Raw genomic sequence first — 14,369 nt, forward strand, 5'->3', positions numbered from 1 at the left:
TATCCTAGCTACCCCAAGTTGATATTAATCACCAATCCTCATCTATCAGTCATGATGATGTTTTGCTTTGTGCCAGGCCCTTTGTTGGCCCCTGGGAAGTAGAAATGAAGAAAGATGGAAGTCCTACTTGGTACTCTGTCTACAATTACAGATATCTTGCTATCCAGGGATAGCTTAGCTTCTAGAACCATCAGCAAGTGAAAACCATATGAGTACCTTTGCCCATCATCTCTATTGCTGACTGTCAGTCAGTGATTCAAGCCTATACACCCTCTGATGGAAAATAATGATGTAGAAGGGCCATAGATGTTGTTCTTTCAGGGATAGTTATGGCCTCCTGTGTTCCAGTGGCCTCACTCAGGGGTTTTGCCTAAGCCTGTTGCTTTGAAGAAAGCCCTTTTCACATCTTTGTTTCGGAGACTATAGATTATAGGGTTGAGAAAGGCAGAAATAACATTGTAGAACAGAGCCAGTTTCTTGTCCCGTTCTGGAGAGGCATTGGCTCCAGGGTTCATGTACATAAACATGGCAGGTCCACAGAACATGGTGACCACAGTGATATGGGAGGCACAGGTAGAGAAGGCCTTGAGTCGACCCTGGGCTGAGCGGATTCTCAGGATGGCCGCAAAGATGCGGACGTATGAGGCCAGGATGAAGGAAAGTGGTACCAGGAGTAGGATGAAGCCCAGGATGAAATCTACTCGATCATTGAGAGACGTGTCAGCACAGGCAAGCTTCAGCACAGCAGGGACTTCACAGAAGAAGTGGTTGATCTCATTGGGGCCACAGTAGGGAAGACGCATGGTAAAGACAGTATACACAAGGGAACAACTAACACCCCATAGTCCACAGAAGGCTACCAATGCCACACATAGCCATGGGCTCATGATAACCTTGTACCTGAGTGGGTAGCAAATGGCGACATATCTATCATAGGCCATTATGGAAAACAGCCAGCCCTCAGTAATGCCCAACACGAGAAAGATACACATCTGGGCCACACACCCAACATAGGAGATTGTTTTCTTCTGGCAGATAAGATGCACCAACATCTGGGGCACAGTGGTAGTGACATAGCTCATATCCAGCATGGAAAGGACACTGAGGAAGAAGTACATGGGTGTGTGGAGGCGGGAATCCAAGTAGATCAAAGTCACAATGAGCCCATTACCCACAAGTGTAGAGAGGTAGAGGAAGAGGAAGATGTTGAAGAGAATTATGTTAGTTTGGGAATTCCTGGAGAAGCCCAAAAGGATAAACTCAGAGATGGAGCTATGGTTCTTCCAGAGTAAGTCTTGCATTCTTCTTTATCTGCAGAGAGAAAAATGAACCTAGTGTCCCAGCTTAGCATTTACAACCAGATACCATAGCCATCTGTTGCTGGAAAGGCCAATGGTTATTTGGTTCTACTTGAGATGACTGTCAGTTCACACTTAGAGGTCTACCTGAGGTGAGGCTAAATTCATGTACTATTTACTTTCTCAAAAATCTTTCCTGGGGGCTGGGAAGGTGGCTCAGTGGTAGAGCACTTGCCTTGCATGCATGAGGCCCTGGGTTTGATTCCTCAGCACCACATAAGCAAAAAGAAAAAAGCCGGACGTGGCGCTGTGGTTCAAGTGGTAGAGTGCTAGCCTTGGGCTGAAGAGCTGAGGGACAGTGCCCAGGCCCAGAGTTCAGGCCCCACGACCGGACCCCCCCCCAAAAAAAAATCTTTCCTGAGGGCTGGGAATGTGGCTTAGTGGTAGAGTGCTTACCTAGCATGCATAGAGCCCTGGGTTTGATTCCTCTGTACCACATAAACAAGAAGAGCTGGAAGTGGCACTGTGGCTCAAGTGGTAGAGTGCTAGCCTTGAGCAAAAGAAGCTCCGGGACAGCGCCCAGGCCCCGAGTTCAAGCCCCAGGACTGGCAAAAAAAATCCTTCCTGAGAGCCTCTAGGGTCTCATTTCCTTCCCTTTGATTAGCTCCAGAGAGGCTGCCTATTTTCCAATCTTTCAGGACCTACCAGAGTTCAGCTCCTTCCTTATTCCTTATTTGAACTCCCCTCCCTCCTCTCTGAAAACGTGAGCCCAGGACACTTTCTTCAGGTGCCTTAACCTTTTGATTCCTGAGGAGAAATTTTCAGGAAGAGTTAGAAACGCTGGAGGATATATGGTTCCATAAACATGACAAAGTTCTTGGGAAAAGTGTATTTTTTTTTTTACTCTTTTGAGCCTTTAGAAGCTTTCCGGTTCTTTCTTTTGGATCAAGCTATTCAGCAATTGTGACTCTTCCCATCCTGACCTATTTCTTCTGGAGGGAAGGGTCCTTTTTTTTTTTCTGCCAGTACTGCACTTAAACTCAGAGCCTTATGCTCTCACTTAGCTTTTTTTGTTCAAGGCAGGTACACTACCACTTGAGTAAACATCCACATCTAGCATTTTGCTGCCTAATTGGAGATTAAAATCTCATGAAATTTTCTGCTTAGGCTGGCTTTGAACTGTAATACTTAAATCTCAGCCTCCTCCGGAGTAGCTAGGATTATGGAAGTGAACCACCAGGGCCCAGCTTGACTCAATTATAAAGCAGAACAATACCTGTCTTTTCTTGGTAGCTCTGAAGCACTCTAGTCCACAGAAATACTCTTGCTAATGATAATCTACCCTCAGAGTCCTTTTCTTTCCTTGAGACTTGTGATTGGCAGGGAACCCAAGACAGAATGTTCTTGGGCTTAGTTTATACATTTACAGATGAAGGCTGGCACACTTGCTCATGGTGCCATAGGAGGTGGTGATGTCTTGTGGTAAAACATGGCATTTGGAATTAGAACACTTGAGTTCAAGTTTTGGTGCTATAAGCTAATCTCCTTTGGCCTTAGTTTCCTTTTCTGTGAAATGGACATATTATCTATCAGGGAGGTAGCCTGAGAGAAGTATGTATGATGTGCATGAAGCAACTAGTATTGTGAACAGCACAGAGAGGGAGCTCAATAATGCCAGTTCCCATCAACTGCTCTTCCTCATAGTGTCACTGAATGAATGGGCAACACCAACTAATTGAGCATCTTCTGCCCATCACACCCTGTTCCAGGAGCTAGACAGACAAGGACAAATAAGGGTAAAACATGCTATATTCCTAATCACCAAGGAACTTACAGTTTGGTGGGTAACCTAAGAAATAGATACCCAAGCCATTTCCTTGTGTTAAGCACTGTGATGAAAATGTGGGCTACCAGTCATAGATCTGTGCTAAGTGCTAGGTATTTGAAAATTAAAAATCACTTGCTCTCTTTTCTCAAAACAGATATACATCTTAAAGGATAGGTAGGGTTGATCATGCAAAAAATACAAGGAAGAGTTTTGCCAACAGATGGAGCAGCAGGTGCAAAGTCATATAATCCAGAGAGAATGTTCTACAGCTAGGGAGCACTAAAGACACACTGGGGTAGTAGAAAAGGGGATCCTTGGGAAAATGAGTCTGAGATGAAGAAGGAAAAGGGTATAAACGGGATCATATACTTCTCTAAGGAGTTTAGAATATTGTCTTTTAATTTGTGGTAGATCACTGATGGATTTGGACCAAAACAGCTGGCGAGGTAACATGTGTAAGGTCCTGAAGTCATCGCTGTAAAGAAACTTTACATCAAAAGAAGTCAACTTGAAGCTTCGTCATTGGGCACAGGATCCTATCTGGTCAAGTGAGTAGGTGGGGATGTGTCTGCAGTGTCCAGATCATGTGGAGGAACTGCATTCTCCCTCCTGGGCCATGTTTTAAGGAGAATATCGACAAGTTGAAACAAGTTATGAAGAAGAGGGTGGAAACTACATTGCGTGAGGTGAAGTTGAAGCAAACAGTAATATTTCTCCTAGAGAACCAGACAATGAAAGACACTCTGAGGCTGGGGTCCAACTCTCTGAAAACATGGAGACACAGATAAGTCCTTTCATGTAGGTGGTGATGAGCTTTGTCTTGGGAGGCTCTAAGAGATAAAGTTGGGAGCTATCCCCCGAAGTCAGGTTTGGGCTCAATGAAATCACATTACAGTAATAGGGCAAATCCACAAATGGAGAGTAGTGAGCTTCTGGACTCCATCCCAAGACCAATAAAAACTACATAACCATGTCAAGGTTGCACTGGGACAAGTCCTGAAAATGGTGGGGTAGGGAAACCTCTGGCCAACTCAGCAGCTCCATACAGGGTAGAACAAAAGAGTCTCTGTGCCACTTGGGCTAGAAGAGCTGAGGACATGGTATGCCCTTCCCAGCTCATCCTTGAGCTTCACCTGGGCCTGATGCCTGGATGGGCACAGTGGTCTCTCAGTAGGCATCTCACAGTCAGTGCTGCTATCACTGATCACAACAGGATGCAGAATGGAAGGAGAGGAGAGAAACATGCGCGATAGTTGTAGAAAGGCAAAACAAACAAATAAAACATAAATAAGAAGACTCCAACTCCATTAGGATCTCCTTTTCACCCATCTCAAGACCTGCCTCCAAGCTGGTCCAGAGAGAAGTTCCAGAATGATCATCATATCTCCTTGTTACTCCTAGTTCTTCCCAGTTCCAAAGTCTCTTTCCAGTTCCTTGCCTCTCGTGAAGCATGAAATGGCTCTTTCTACAATTCCTGCATGTACCTCACCCACCAGTCTCTTGTTCTGCATCTTCAATTCAAGTATCAAAACTTGATTACTAGGATACAGAGGAGAGCCAACTGCCTTAGCTCCATAGCAATAGCCTTTGTCTCCTAACTCTCTTCTTTTAAAATAAGGGACACAGAAAGAAGGAAAGAAAGAAAGAAGGAAAGAAAGAAAGAAGGAAAGAAAGAAAGAAAGAAAAAGAAAGGAAGGAAGGAAGAAAGAAAGAAAGAGAGAGAGAAAGGAAGAAAGAGAGAAAGAAAGAAAGAAAAAGGAAGGAAGGAAGGAAGGAAGGAAGGAAGGAAGAAAGAAAGAAAGAAAGAAAGAAAGAAAGAAAGAAAGAAAGAAAGAAAGAAGAAGAGATTGCTGCACAGAGAGAAATCAATAAACAGAGCAGGATAGGGATCAGGGAGAAGATCAGGTGCCAGGTCTGAAGAGCCTGATGTGAATGGAAGGGAGCTAGAAGAGAACAGGAATCCAGGCAGGAAAAGCGAGTACAGTGTTAGCTAGGGATGAGCAGGTGGGGACTACTCAGGTGTGAGGACTGCCTTCCTCAGGCCTCTACCCTTTCCTTTCCCCTCCTTACCTGGCCCAGGACTGTGTGTGAAGGATGAACCAAGAACCTGCTCTGTCTTCCTTTGTCATTCTGCTCCTGGTCCTCAGGGAGAACAAATCATACAGCTTCTTAATGAGCCTTCTGTGTCATGGGCTTCTCCAAGTCTCTCTACAACTCTCCCAAGCCCTGAGCACACATGTCACCTCAGCAGCCTTAAACCCAAGAAAGACCTTCACACCCAGGACCCCTGCCTGTCCTGATTCAAGGGCCCCTTATCCCTACAATTTCTCCCTGTTCCCTTTCACAGACCAGAGAAAACAGATGTGTGAACATCAATTGGAGTAAATGCATGGGTTGAGAGGTGCCATGCTAAGGGCTGGAGAGGCATGTCAGAGGAGACCACCAAGTCATAATGATCTCTTAATTCTCATGTGAATAGTCTGTCAATTTCAGAAGAAATTGACTGAAAAGGGAGTGGGATTTTGATTGGGATCTCTGTTGAATCAATGTATTTTTAACGAGTATTGTCACATAAAAATATTAATCCACTCAATCAGGGGCTGGGAAGGTGGCTCAGTGGTAGAGTGCTTGCCTTGCATGTATGAGGCCATGGCTTCGATTCTTAAGCACCACATAAGCAGAAAAAGCTGGAAATGGCACTGTGGATCAAGTAGTAGAGCGCTAGCCTTGAGCTGAAGAGCTGAGGGATAGTGCCCAGGCCCTGAGTTCAGGCCCCACGACCAACAAAAAACAAAACAAATCCAAAAAACAAGCCACTCAATCAGCAGACAGGGAATGTTTTCTATTCTTCTAGAGTACCTTTAACTTCTTTCCATGATGCTTACTGGTTTTTGGTGTTCAAGTCTTACACTTCTTTTGGTGACTTTATTCCTAGGTATTTATTCTTTTTTATGCTATTTGAGTAGATGAGATTCTTTTTTTTCTTTCTTTTCTTTTTTCTTTTTTCCCTTTTTTGTCAGTTGGAGATTTTGAAATCAGGGCCAGGGTGCTGTCCCTGAGCTGTTTTGCTCAAGACTACCACTCTACCACTTTGAGCCACAACTCCAGTTGCAGTTTTCTGGTGGTTAATTGGAGAGTCTCATGGACTTTCCTACCCTGGCTGGCTTCAAATTGTAATCCTTAAATCTCAGCCCACAGAGTAGCTAGGATTACAGGCATGAGCCTTTGGCACTTGGCTATAGTCTTTTTTTGAATTAAGATTTTTTAATAGTAAACTTTTGTTGCATGAAAGGATACATACCCTTATCAACAGCACCCCCTCTAACGCTTTTCCTAATCTTCCCCTCATCCTTAGAACAATTTCAACAGGTCTCTTTCTATTTTCACACGTACATGCAAAATTCTTTAACAGTCTTCATCTTTATTTACCCTCTCCATTCACCTCCCCTTTCCCTCTAATTCCTGCCTCCTCCAACAAGACCTGCTTTGCTCTCCTGTCATTCACTTTGTTAGTGTATCTAATTGTACTAAAGGGTTTCACCATAGTATTTCACACATGTTATATTTTAGTCAGAGCAATTCCTATCTCTTCCCTTATCCTCCTCCTATTGTTTTTTTTCATTTTTTCTCAAACTAATTTTATTTTTTATTTTTATTTTATTTTATTGTGAAAATACTGTACAGAGGGGTTACAATTACATGGGCAAGATAATGAGTACATCTCTTATCAAGCATTGAAGCCTCCTCCTTTGTTTCCCCTTCCCATCCCTTCCCATCCTCCCCCTCTTCCCACCCAATCCTCCCCCCCTCCCCCTGCACCAAAGTTGTAAAGTTCATTTTCAACATAACGACTTGTACGTCTCATTGTTGTAATGGGTCCACCTGTATCTCTATTTAAACGATTTGTTTTTCCCCTTCCCACATCAAATACAGTGAAAGCAGGGGTTATACCGTGGGGGAGGGACAAAAAAAGCAACAAAGAAATCATCTTATAAATGTGTTGGAAACAATCACATAAAAAAAAGTTTGAATATATATCTTAGGGTTCATTTCCCTAACATCACCTTATCTGACCTTTTCTGCTTGACTGTTGAGATATTTTTTAGTAAGCTTCCTTATGCCATCTTCATACATAGATACAATGTATTTTGATAATATTCATTTTCTTATCATTCTCTTTCCCTTCTTATGATCTTTTTCTGGAGAGGAGATAAAATTTATAGTAATATCCTCTCTTACTCCAAATTTTAGTAATTTACCTCTTGCTTTTGTTCTTGATTGGTCTAGCTATAAGGTTGTCAATTTTTCTCATCTTTTAAATAAATTTCACTCATATTCTCGTTTTTTTTCTATTCTCAAATATTTTAAATTCTATTTTATTTATTTCCACTCAGATCTTTATGTCCTTCATTTGCTTACTTACTTTTAGTTTGATTTTCTATATGGAAGTCTTTATACTGCTCTTTAATATATAGGCATTTACTAAAGAAATTTTTTAAAAAATTAAATATAGATGTTTACAGCTGTAACTCCTCAACATTGCTTTAGTTAAATCCCTGAGTTTTACTTGTATAAGCATTCTTAAACTCATTAATTAGTTCTAATGAGGTTTTTTCATTTTTTTCTTTTCTTAATGATTGCAAATATATTTATTACAATTTACAGATTAATTAACAGGTATATATACAAATAGAATTTCAGGGCTGGGAAGGTGACTCAGTGGTAGAGTGCTTGCCTTGCATGCTTGAGGCCCTGGGTTTGATTCCTCAGCACCACATAAGCAAACAGAAAAAAAGCTGGAAGTGGCACTGTGGCTCAGGTGGTGAAGCGCTAGCTTTGAGCTGAAGAGCTGAGGGATAGTGCCCAGGCCCAGAGTTCAGGCCCCACGACCGGACCCCCCCCCAAAAAAAATAAACCAAACAAACAAACAAAAAACCAAATAGAATTTCAACAATAAAATTCCAACAGACTGGCTACATTTAAATCACTGGATCTGAAGAAGCCAATTTTAGAAGTCTGCCAGTACCTAAACTTCACCTTCCATAAATTATAAAAAAATAAAATCTGATGGGCTTGACTTCTAGATAGATGGAAGAGGTGTTATCACATTTCATCATTGAGAAATAGAAATGCTATCTGTCAATACAAAGCTCTTCTCATGCTACATTCACGTGTAAAGCACCATGACATGACTTTAATGTATAAAATGTGCACGAAAGACCTTCAGGCATTTTATTCTTAAACATTGGTTAGGGGACTCTTAACATATAGAAATTGGATAAACAGACAAGAATTTTGGCTTGCTCCTTCAGTCCAATTTTTTTTGAGACAGGTCTTATCATATCTATCAGTCTGGCCTTAAGAGTTGCTATGTAGGGTAGGCTGACCTTAAACTTGAGATCCTTTTGCTTTAGCCTTGCAAGTGCTGAGACTAATGAGGTTTTTATGTAGAAACTTTGTAGGCTTCAGTTTTTCAGAGACAGGCTGTTAGCAAATAGAGACAATTTTATTCTTTCTTTCCACTTTCCTTGTCTTACTGTATTAGTAAGATCTCCAGAGTTTCTTTAAATAGGAGCAGTGGGAGCAAACATCCTCACTTTATTCAGATTTAGTAGGAAAACACTAAGTCCTTCATCATTATTTGCAAAGAATTTTGCAGGTTTTATCTACAAAAACTTCCTCGTAGTGAAGAAGTTGCCTTCTATTCTCAGTTTTTGCTGAGTTTGTACAGGTGATTTTCTTGTTTGTTTGTCTTTATTATTTTTTGCACTTGAAATAGCTTAGTGAAATAGTTACAAATGAATTAACAGAAGTATGTAATAGACTCTATAGAGGATTCAAATAGTATAATTCTTCAGAAAGACTAAGTCAAAGCCCAACAAAATAATTACCAGGAAATGGATACTTGCAAGAAGGGGGGAGGGGTAGACTAATGAAATAGGGAGAGGGAGGAGAATTTATTGTATATACTACAGAACTGAGAAATAAGGGAAGGGGTGCGTCAAAGAGGTGTGAAGATGTTGAAAGGATGACAAAGAGCGAGATGAATTGTATACATAAACTGCTTTGTTAAATGACAAAAAAATACATAGCCTAACAACTACAAAAAGTGAGGGACGAGGTAGGGGTGGGAGGGGTAACATTGATCAAGACACACTGTATTCATAAACTGCTTTGTTGAATGGCAACTTTAAAAATAGCTTAATGACGATGTATTATAGTACAGATTAGTAATTTTTTTGTTAAAGAGACACAAGGTTAAGTTTTAGCTTTGTATTGAGTTGTTTGTAAGGCTTTGTTGAATGCTTAAGTTGGTGGTGTTCAGAGTTCATGAGGAGCTGTGGCTTATGCTTGTAATCTTAACTAATCAGAAGGCAGATATTGGGAAGATTTGAGGCCAATGGTGGGGAAAAACTTCATGAGACCTCATCTCAACCAATAAAAAGCCAGGCATGGTGGTGGCCTATCATTCCAGCTATGTAGGAAATGTTAAATAGGAGAACCAAAGTCCAGCCAAGCTCCAACAAATGTATGAGACCCTATTTGAAAAACAACAGAAGCACAAGAGGTGGATGTAAGAGGACTGGGGCCCAAGGCCAATCCCAGACAAAAGTGAGACCAGACCCTATCTGAAAAATAAATTAAAAAAAGAGAAAAAGCAAATGGGCTAGGAACATGGTTCAAGTGGTAGAGCATCTGCCTGGCAAGTATAAGTCCCTGAATTCAAACCCCACTGCCATTGAAGGAACAATTTCCTGGGGAACTTTCATCTGGACTGAAAATAAGAAACTCCCTGAAAAAGAGACCTGTGCAAAACCTTCATAATTGAGTGAGGAGACATTTGGAAACTGGTAGAGAGTATTCTTGGTAAACTAGCCTATGCAAATAGACCTAAGAAACCAATACAGGATGACTAGAGGAGCTGGTGGAGTTGGGTAGGCCGTCTGTGAATGTTTAGTGCTTTGAGAAGTCTCACAAGAAAACCCCTTTCGTTCTAACAAATGAGCCTCGGTGCTCCTATCTAGTGACCTCAAAACAATTTTCTTAACAATCCCCCAAGAAACACAATCAGCGTGCGTTGCTGACAATTCTATTTCTGTCTCCAGAAACCCAAAAGCTTCGCTTCCTCCAGGGCTTGCCTCCTTAGAGGCTGTGTTCTTCATCCAGACAGTAAACCCTACCACTGGAAACTTCTCAGCTCACAGGCCCACACATTCTTAGAACTTAAATTCTTTCAATGCTTGGGGAATTGTAAGAGCACTCTAGACAGAAATCTCCCTAAGCTTAGCTTATGGAGAAAGTTGCTAATGAGCAAAGCATGGATCTAGTATTTATTATTTGGGGGGGGGGTTCTTCACATTTAGATGATTCTTGGTTTACAAATAAGACTTCTTTTAAATCAGTTAAAATCAGTTGGAATGTTTTGTTAATTAAAACCTATCAGAAAGGCATTAAAAAAAGTACCTGAGAGGTCAAGTCCTGAGAATTAAAAGCTCAAGGTCAGGATGGGCTACCTGCAACACCCTTTCTAAATAAACCATACCTTATTTAAAAGATCTGGTTTGTATCATTGTTTCCAAAGCAATTTAATAATTGTCTGAAATTAAATGTGAAGTCATAGAAATTTGAACTGTGTTGATAACACTAGAAATTGTTTTGTTGCTAGTTAATATGGCAACTGATACTATGATCCTGTCCCACTGAAATTGTGTGTGTGTGTGTGTGAATGTGTGTTGAAGACATTTCTCCCATCCAAGTACTAACCAGGCTCGACCCTGCTTAGCTTTCAAGATCAGACAAGATTAGACACTTTCAAGGTGATATGGCCGTAGACTGAAGACAATTCTCTACATGCAGTCAGTTGCCACCATGAATATCCCTCCAATGCCTTCTAGCTTTATAATAAATCTGACCTTAACATTTGAAGTTGACAGTCACTAGAGGCATGGCTGAGCGGTAGAGCACTTGCAAGACCCTGACTTCATTCCCCATCTTGCCATAATTTCTAAATGAAAGCTGATCATCACAATTATACTATTAATAATTGAATGAGTATTTTGTAAGGTACTTATTTTGAAGGCAATAACTCTCATGGTAATATGTACAATTATTTTAAGTTTTAAGTCCATTTTCATTTGAGGTTAACAACAATTTTATAAAATTAGAACTAAAGTACACTGGGATATGATAAATTATACAGGATTCTAGATACTCTCACACAGTGAAACCAAAAGAAGACACTCTCAGCGGAGAAACACAAAGGCATAATGCCTATGTACCTCTTTATATTTGTATAAAACTATACACACACACACACACACACACACACATATAGTGAAAAGAACTCTAAGATATGGAAGTAAGAGATTTCTTTTTAATTTTTTGATGATTGTGTGTTTTTTCTTTATGTATGGTGTATTCACACGTGTATCTTTGGGATGGGGAGGGAGAGGGTGTAGAACTCGAGAGAAAAGGGTGAAAAAGTTCAGCAGTGGAGCTCACTAGACACTGATGGAAGTAAACTATACAACTCATGGGTGGAGATGGGAGGGAGGGAGTGGGAGAGAGTGAGGGAACAGAAGACACTGGACAAAGGGAAATGTACTCATTACCTGACTCATGTAATTGTAATCCCCCTGCACACCACAGTTATAATCATAAATTCAAAATAAGAAAACCTGCCATCCTAAAAGAAAAAAACAATTTTATGGAAAACCAATAATCTAGTCATTTTTTTTCATTTTATATAGAAGACTGAGTTCCAGACACATTGGGTATTCCCTGCTCCCCAACCCCAAGATCTCAATTAAGCAAAGACTAAGATCCAAGGCTTTGGTAGGAGAGGAAATTTAAGAGTAAGTCAGTTGTGGAAACCTCTCCTTGTAAATAAGTCTGGGTACCCGGGAGCCACAGTTGGAGCAGATAGAAATAGGAGAGGGGTTCATGAAAGTGAAGAAGGCCTGAAGGCTGAAGTGGGGGAAGATTTCAGACTTCAAGGATAAGGATGAAGTTAGGGGCAGGGGCGGGGTGGGGGAAATCACTCGACAACTATCTATTGAGAAGTTAATATTGCATTGTACAATGCTGTTTGCTTAAGCTTCAGAATCCTGGTAAGAAAGAGCTAAATCTCCCAAGAAGGCTTTGACTTCAAGGGTTTGAACCCATGGTTGTTACTTGGAGTCCGAAATCTCTCTAACTTTCCTCAATACCACCACATTCACTCTCCATTGGCTGCATGAGAGTTACAGGATATAACAAGATAGATACGAGTCTGGGCTTTGCAACTAGGCTCCCTGGGTTTCAATCTCAGCTGGATTATTTTTTACCTTAGTGACATTTGGAAATTTAACTTCCTTGTGTCTCTCTTTCTTTTTTATTTAGCTTTTTATAAAAATTAATTTTTATTCATATACACTGGCTGTACAAGGAAGGGTTTCATTGGGGTGTTTCCACAATGCATATAATGCACCTCAATCAAACTCACCTTCGTCACTCTCCTTCATCCTCTTCCCTTCTTAGAATAATTTTGATAGATTTTATTGTCTTATTTTTACATTTGCATATAAAGTAAATCAATCATACATAGGCATTTCAGATTATCTCTACAAAAGAGATAATACCTTGAGAGGTATTATACAAATTAAAATAATAAATACATTATTACCCAGACATGGTGTCACACACCTATATCCTTAGCTAATCAGGAGGTTAACGTAGAAGAACTACTTAAGCCCATGAATTCAAGATCAACCTAAACAACATAGCAAGACTTCTCTCATAAAGGGCATATAAAGCCTTTAGACAGTGACTGTCATAGAGAAAGAGCATAATAAAGTTAGCCATTATTATTTAGGAGTGAAATTGTATATGATGTACACAATAGGCCAGAGGCACTAAAGACATTTATGGTCTATGATCTATTGCACATTCTCACTCACTCCAATCAATTTTAAGAAAGCCCTCTTCACGTCCTTATTCCGGAGGCTATAAATAATAGGGTTAAGGAAGGCAGAGATGACATTATAGAATAAGGCCAACTTCTTGTCATCTTCTGGGGAGGCCTCAGAACCAGGCCTCATATACATGATCATGCATGGAATACAGAACATAGTGACCACAGTGATGTGTGAGGCACAGGTGGAGAAGGCCTTTATTCGCCCTTGGGTAGAACGGATCCTTAGAATCGACATGAAGATCCGGATGTACGAGGCCAGGATGAGGGATAATGGAATCAGAAGCAAGATGAAACCCAAGATAAAGTCCACTTGGTCATTGAGGGATGTATCTGCACAGGCCAACTTCAAGACAGCAGGAATTTCACAGAAGAAGTGGTTGATCTCATTGGGGCCACAGTAGGGCAGATCCATGGCAAAGACAGTGTAGACAAGGGCACAGATGAGACCACAAAGAGCTGAGCTGACTGCCAGGAGGATACACAGAGTTTGGCTCATCTGGACCCCATAGTGGAGTGGGTAGCATATGGCAACATACCTGTCATAGGCCATAGCTGTAAAGATCCAGGTCTCAGTGATGCCTAGCGTCAGAAAAACGTACATCTGAACCACACACCCGACGTAAGAGATGGTCTTATTCTTGCTTGCTAGGTGGACCAACATCTGGGGCACAGTGGTGGTGGCATAGCTGAGATCCAGCAGGGACAGGATACTGAGGAAGAAGTACATGGGTGTGTGGAGTCGTGCATCTACTCTGATCAGGGTAACAATAAGCCCATTGCCCAGAACTGTAAATAAGTAGAGGAAGAGGAAGAAGAAGAAAAGGATCCAGTTGGTTCTGGGATTTCTGGAGAAGCCCAAGAGGATAAACTCAGTTACAGAGCTGTGATTCTTCCAGTCTCGACTGTGCAAAACCTTCCTTCTGAGGAAATAAGAGGCCATGATCCTAGTGCTTTTGCAGTCTCTGTGGGAGAAGACTACAAGATCCAGAGATGCAGAGGCTGAAGCCAAAATAGTTATCTATTTCCACACCCAGGCAGCATCCTGTCCAAATTGGCCTAGAATAGCTACAGATGGATTGTACCAAAGTGTTGGTTTGTCTAGCCCTAGCAAAATTCCCAAGGTTCCTGTGATTTGAATTATCTAGAGTAGTAGTCTTATTTTGAAGGAACACATGCATGTGCCTCAAACATTTATCCAAGGGATGGGATGTATTTACTTGGAAATGAAGTGCCTATGTGTCCTAGAATTCTTAAAAACCAGTACAGACAGAATCCACAGCTAAGCTGC

The 14,369-nt window shown here is 41.1% G+C and overlaps 2 protein-coding genes across 2 annotated transcripts; both read right to left on the reverse strand.

Annotated features, from left to right (window-relative positions):
- Positions 1-353: 353 nt before the first annotated feature.
- Positions 354-1,301, reverse strand: LOC105986100 (putative olfactory receptor 2B3). Its single transcript, XM_013016858.1, has one exon. The coding sequence runs from the start codon at positions 1,299-1,301 to the stop codon at positions 354-356; it is 948 nt and encodes a 315-aa protein (XP_012872312.1).
- Positions 1,302-13,043: 11,742 nt separating this feature from the next.
- LOC105986041 (olfactory receptor 2A5-like) lies at positions 13,044-14,021 on the reverse strand. The gene has a single exon (XM_013016779.1). The coding sequence runs from the start codon at positions 14,019-14,021 to the stop codon at positions 13,044-13,046; it is 978 nt and encodes a 325-aa protein (XP_012872233.1).
- Positions 14,022-14,369: the final 348 nt, after the last annotated feature.

The sequence above is a fragment of the Dipodomys ordii genome, unplaced genomic scaffold (assembly GCF_000151885.1).
Source record: "Dipodomys ordii isolate 6190 unplaced genomic scaffold, Dord_2.0 Scaffold33, whole genome shotgun sequence".
NCBI classification, from domain to species: domain Eukaryota; kingdom Metazoa; phylum Chordata; class Mammalia; order Rodentia; family Heteromyidae; genus Dipodomys; species Dipodomys ordii.

What these genes read in the sequence shown, in the direction of transcription:
- LOC105986100 (XM_013016858.1), bottom strand. Translation starts at nt 1,301, where the DNA reads ATGCAAGACTTACTCTGGAAGAACCATAGCTCCATCTCTGAGTTTATC.
- LOC105986041 (XM_013016779.1), bottom strand. Translation starts at nt 14,021, where the DNA reads ATGGCCTCTTATTTCCTCAGAAGGAAGGTTTTGCACAGTCGAGACTGG.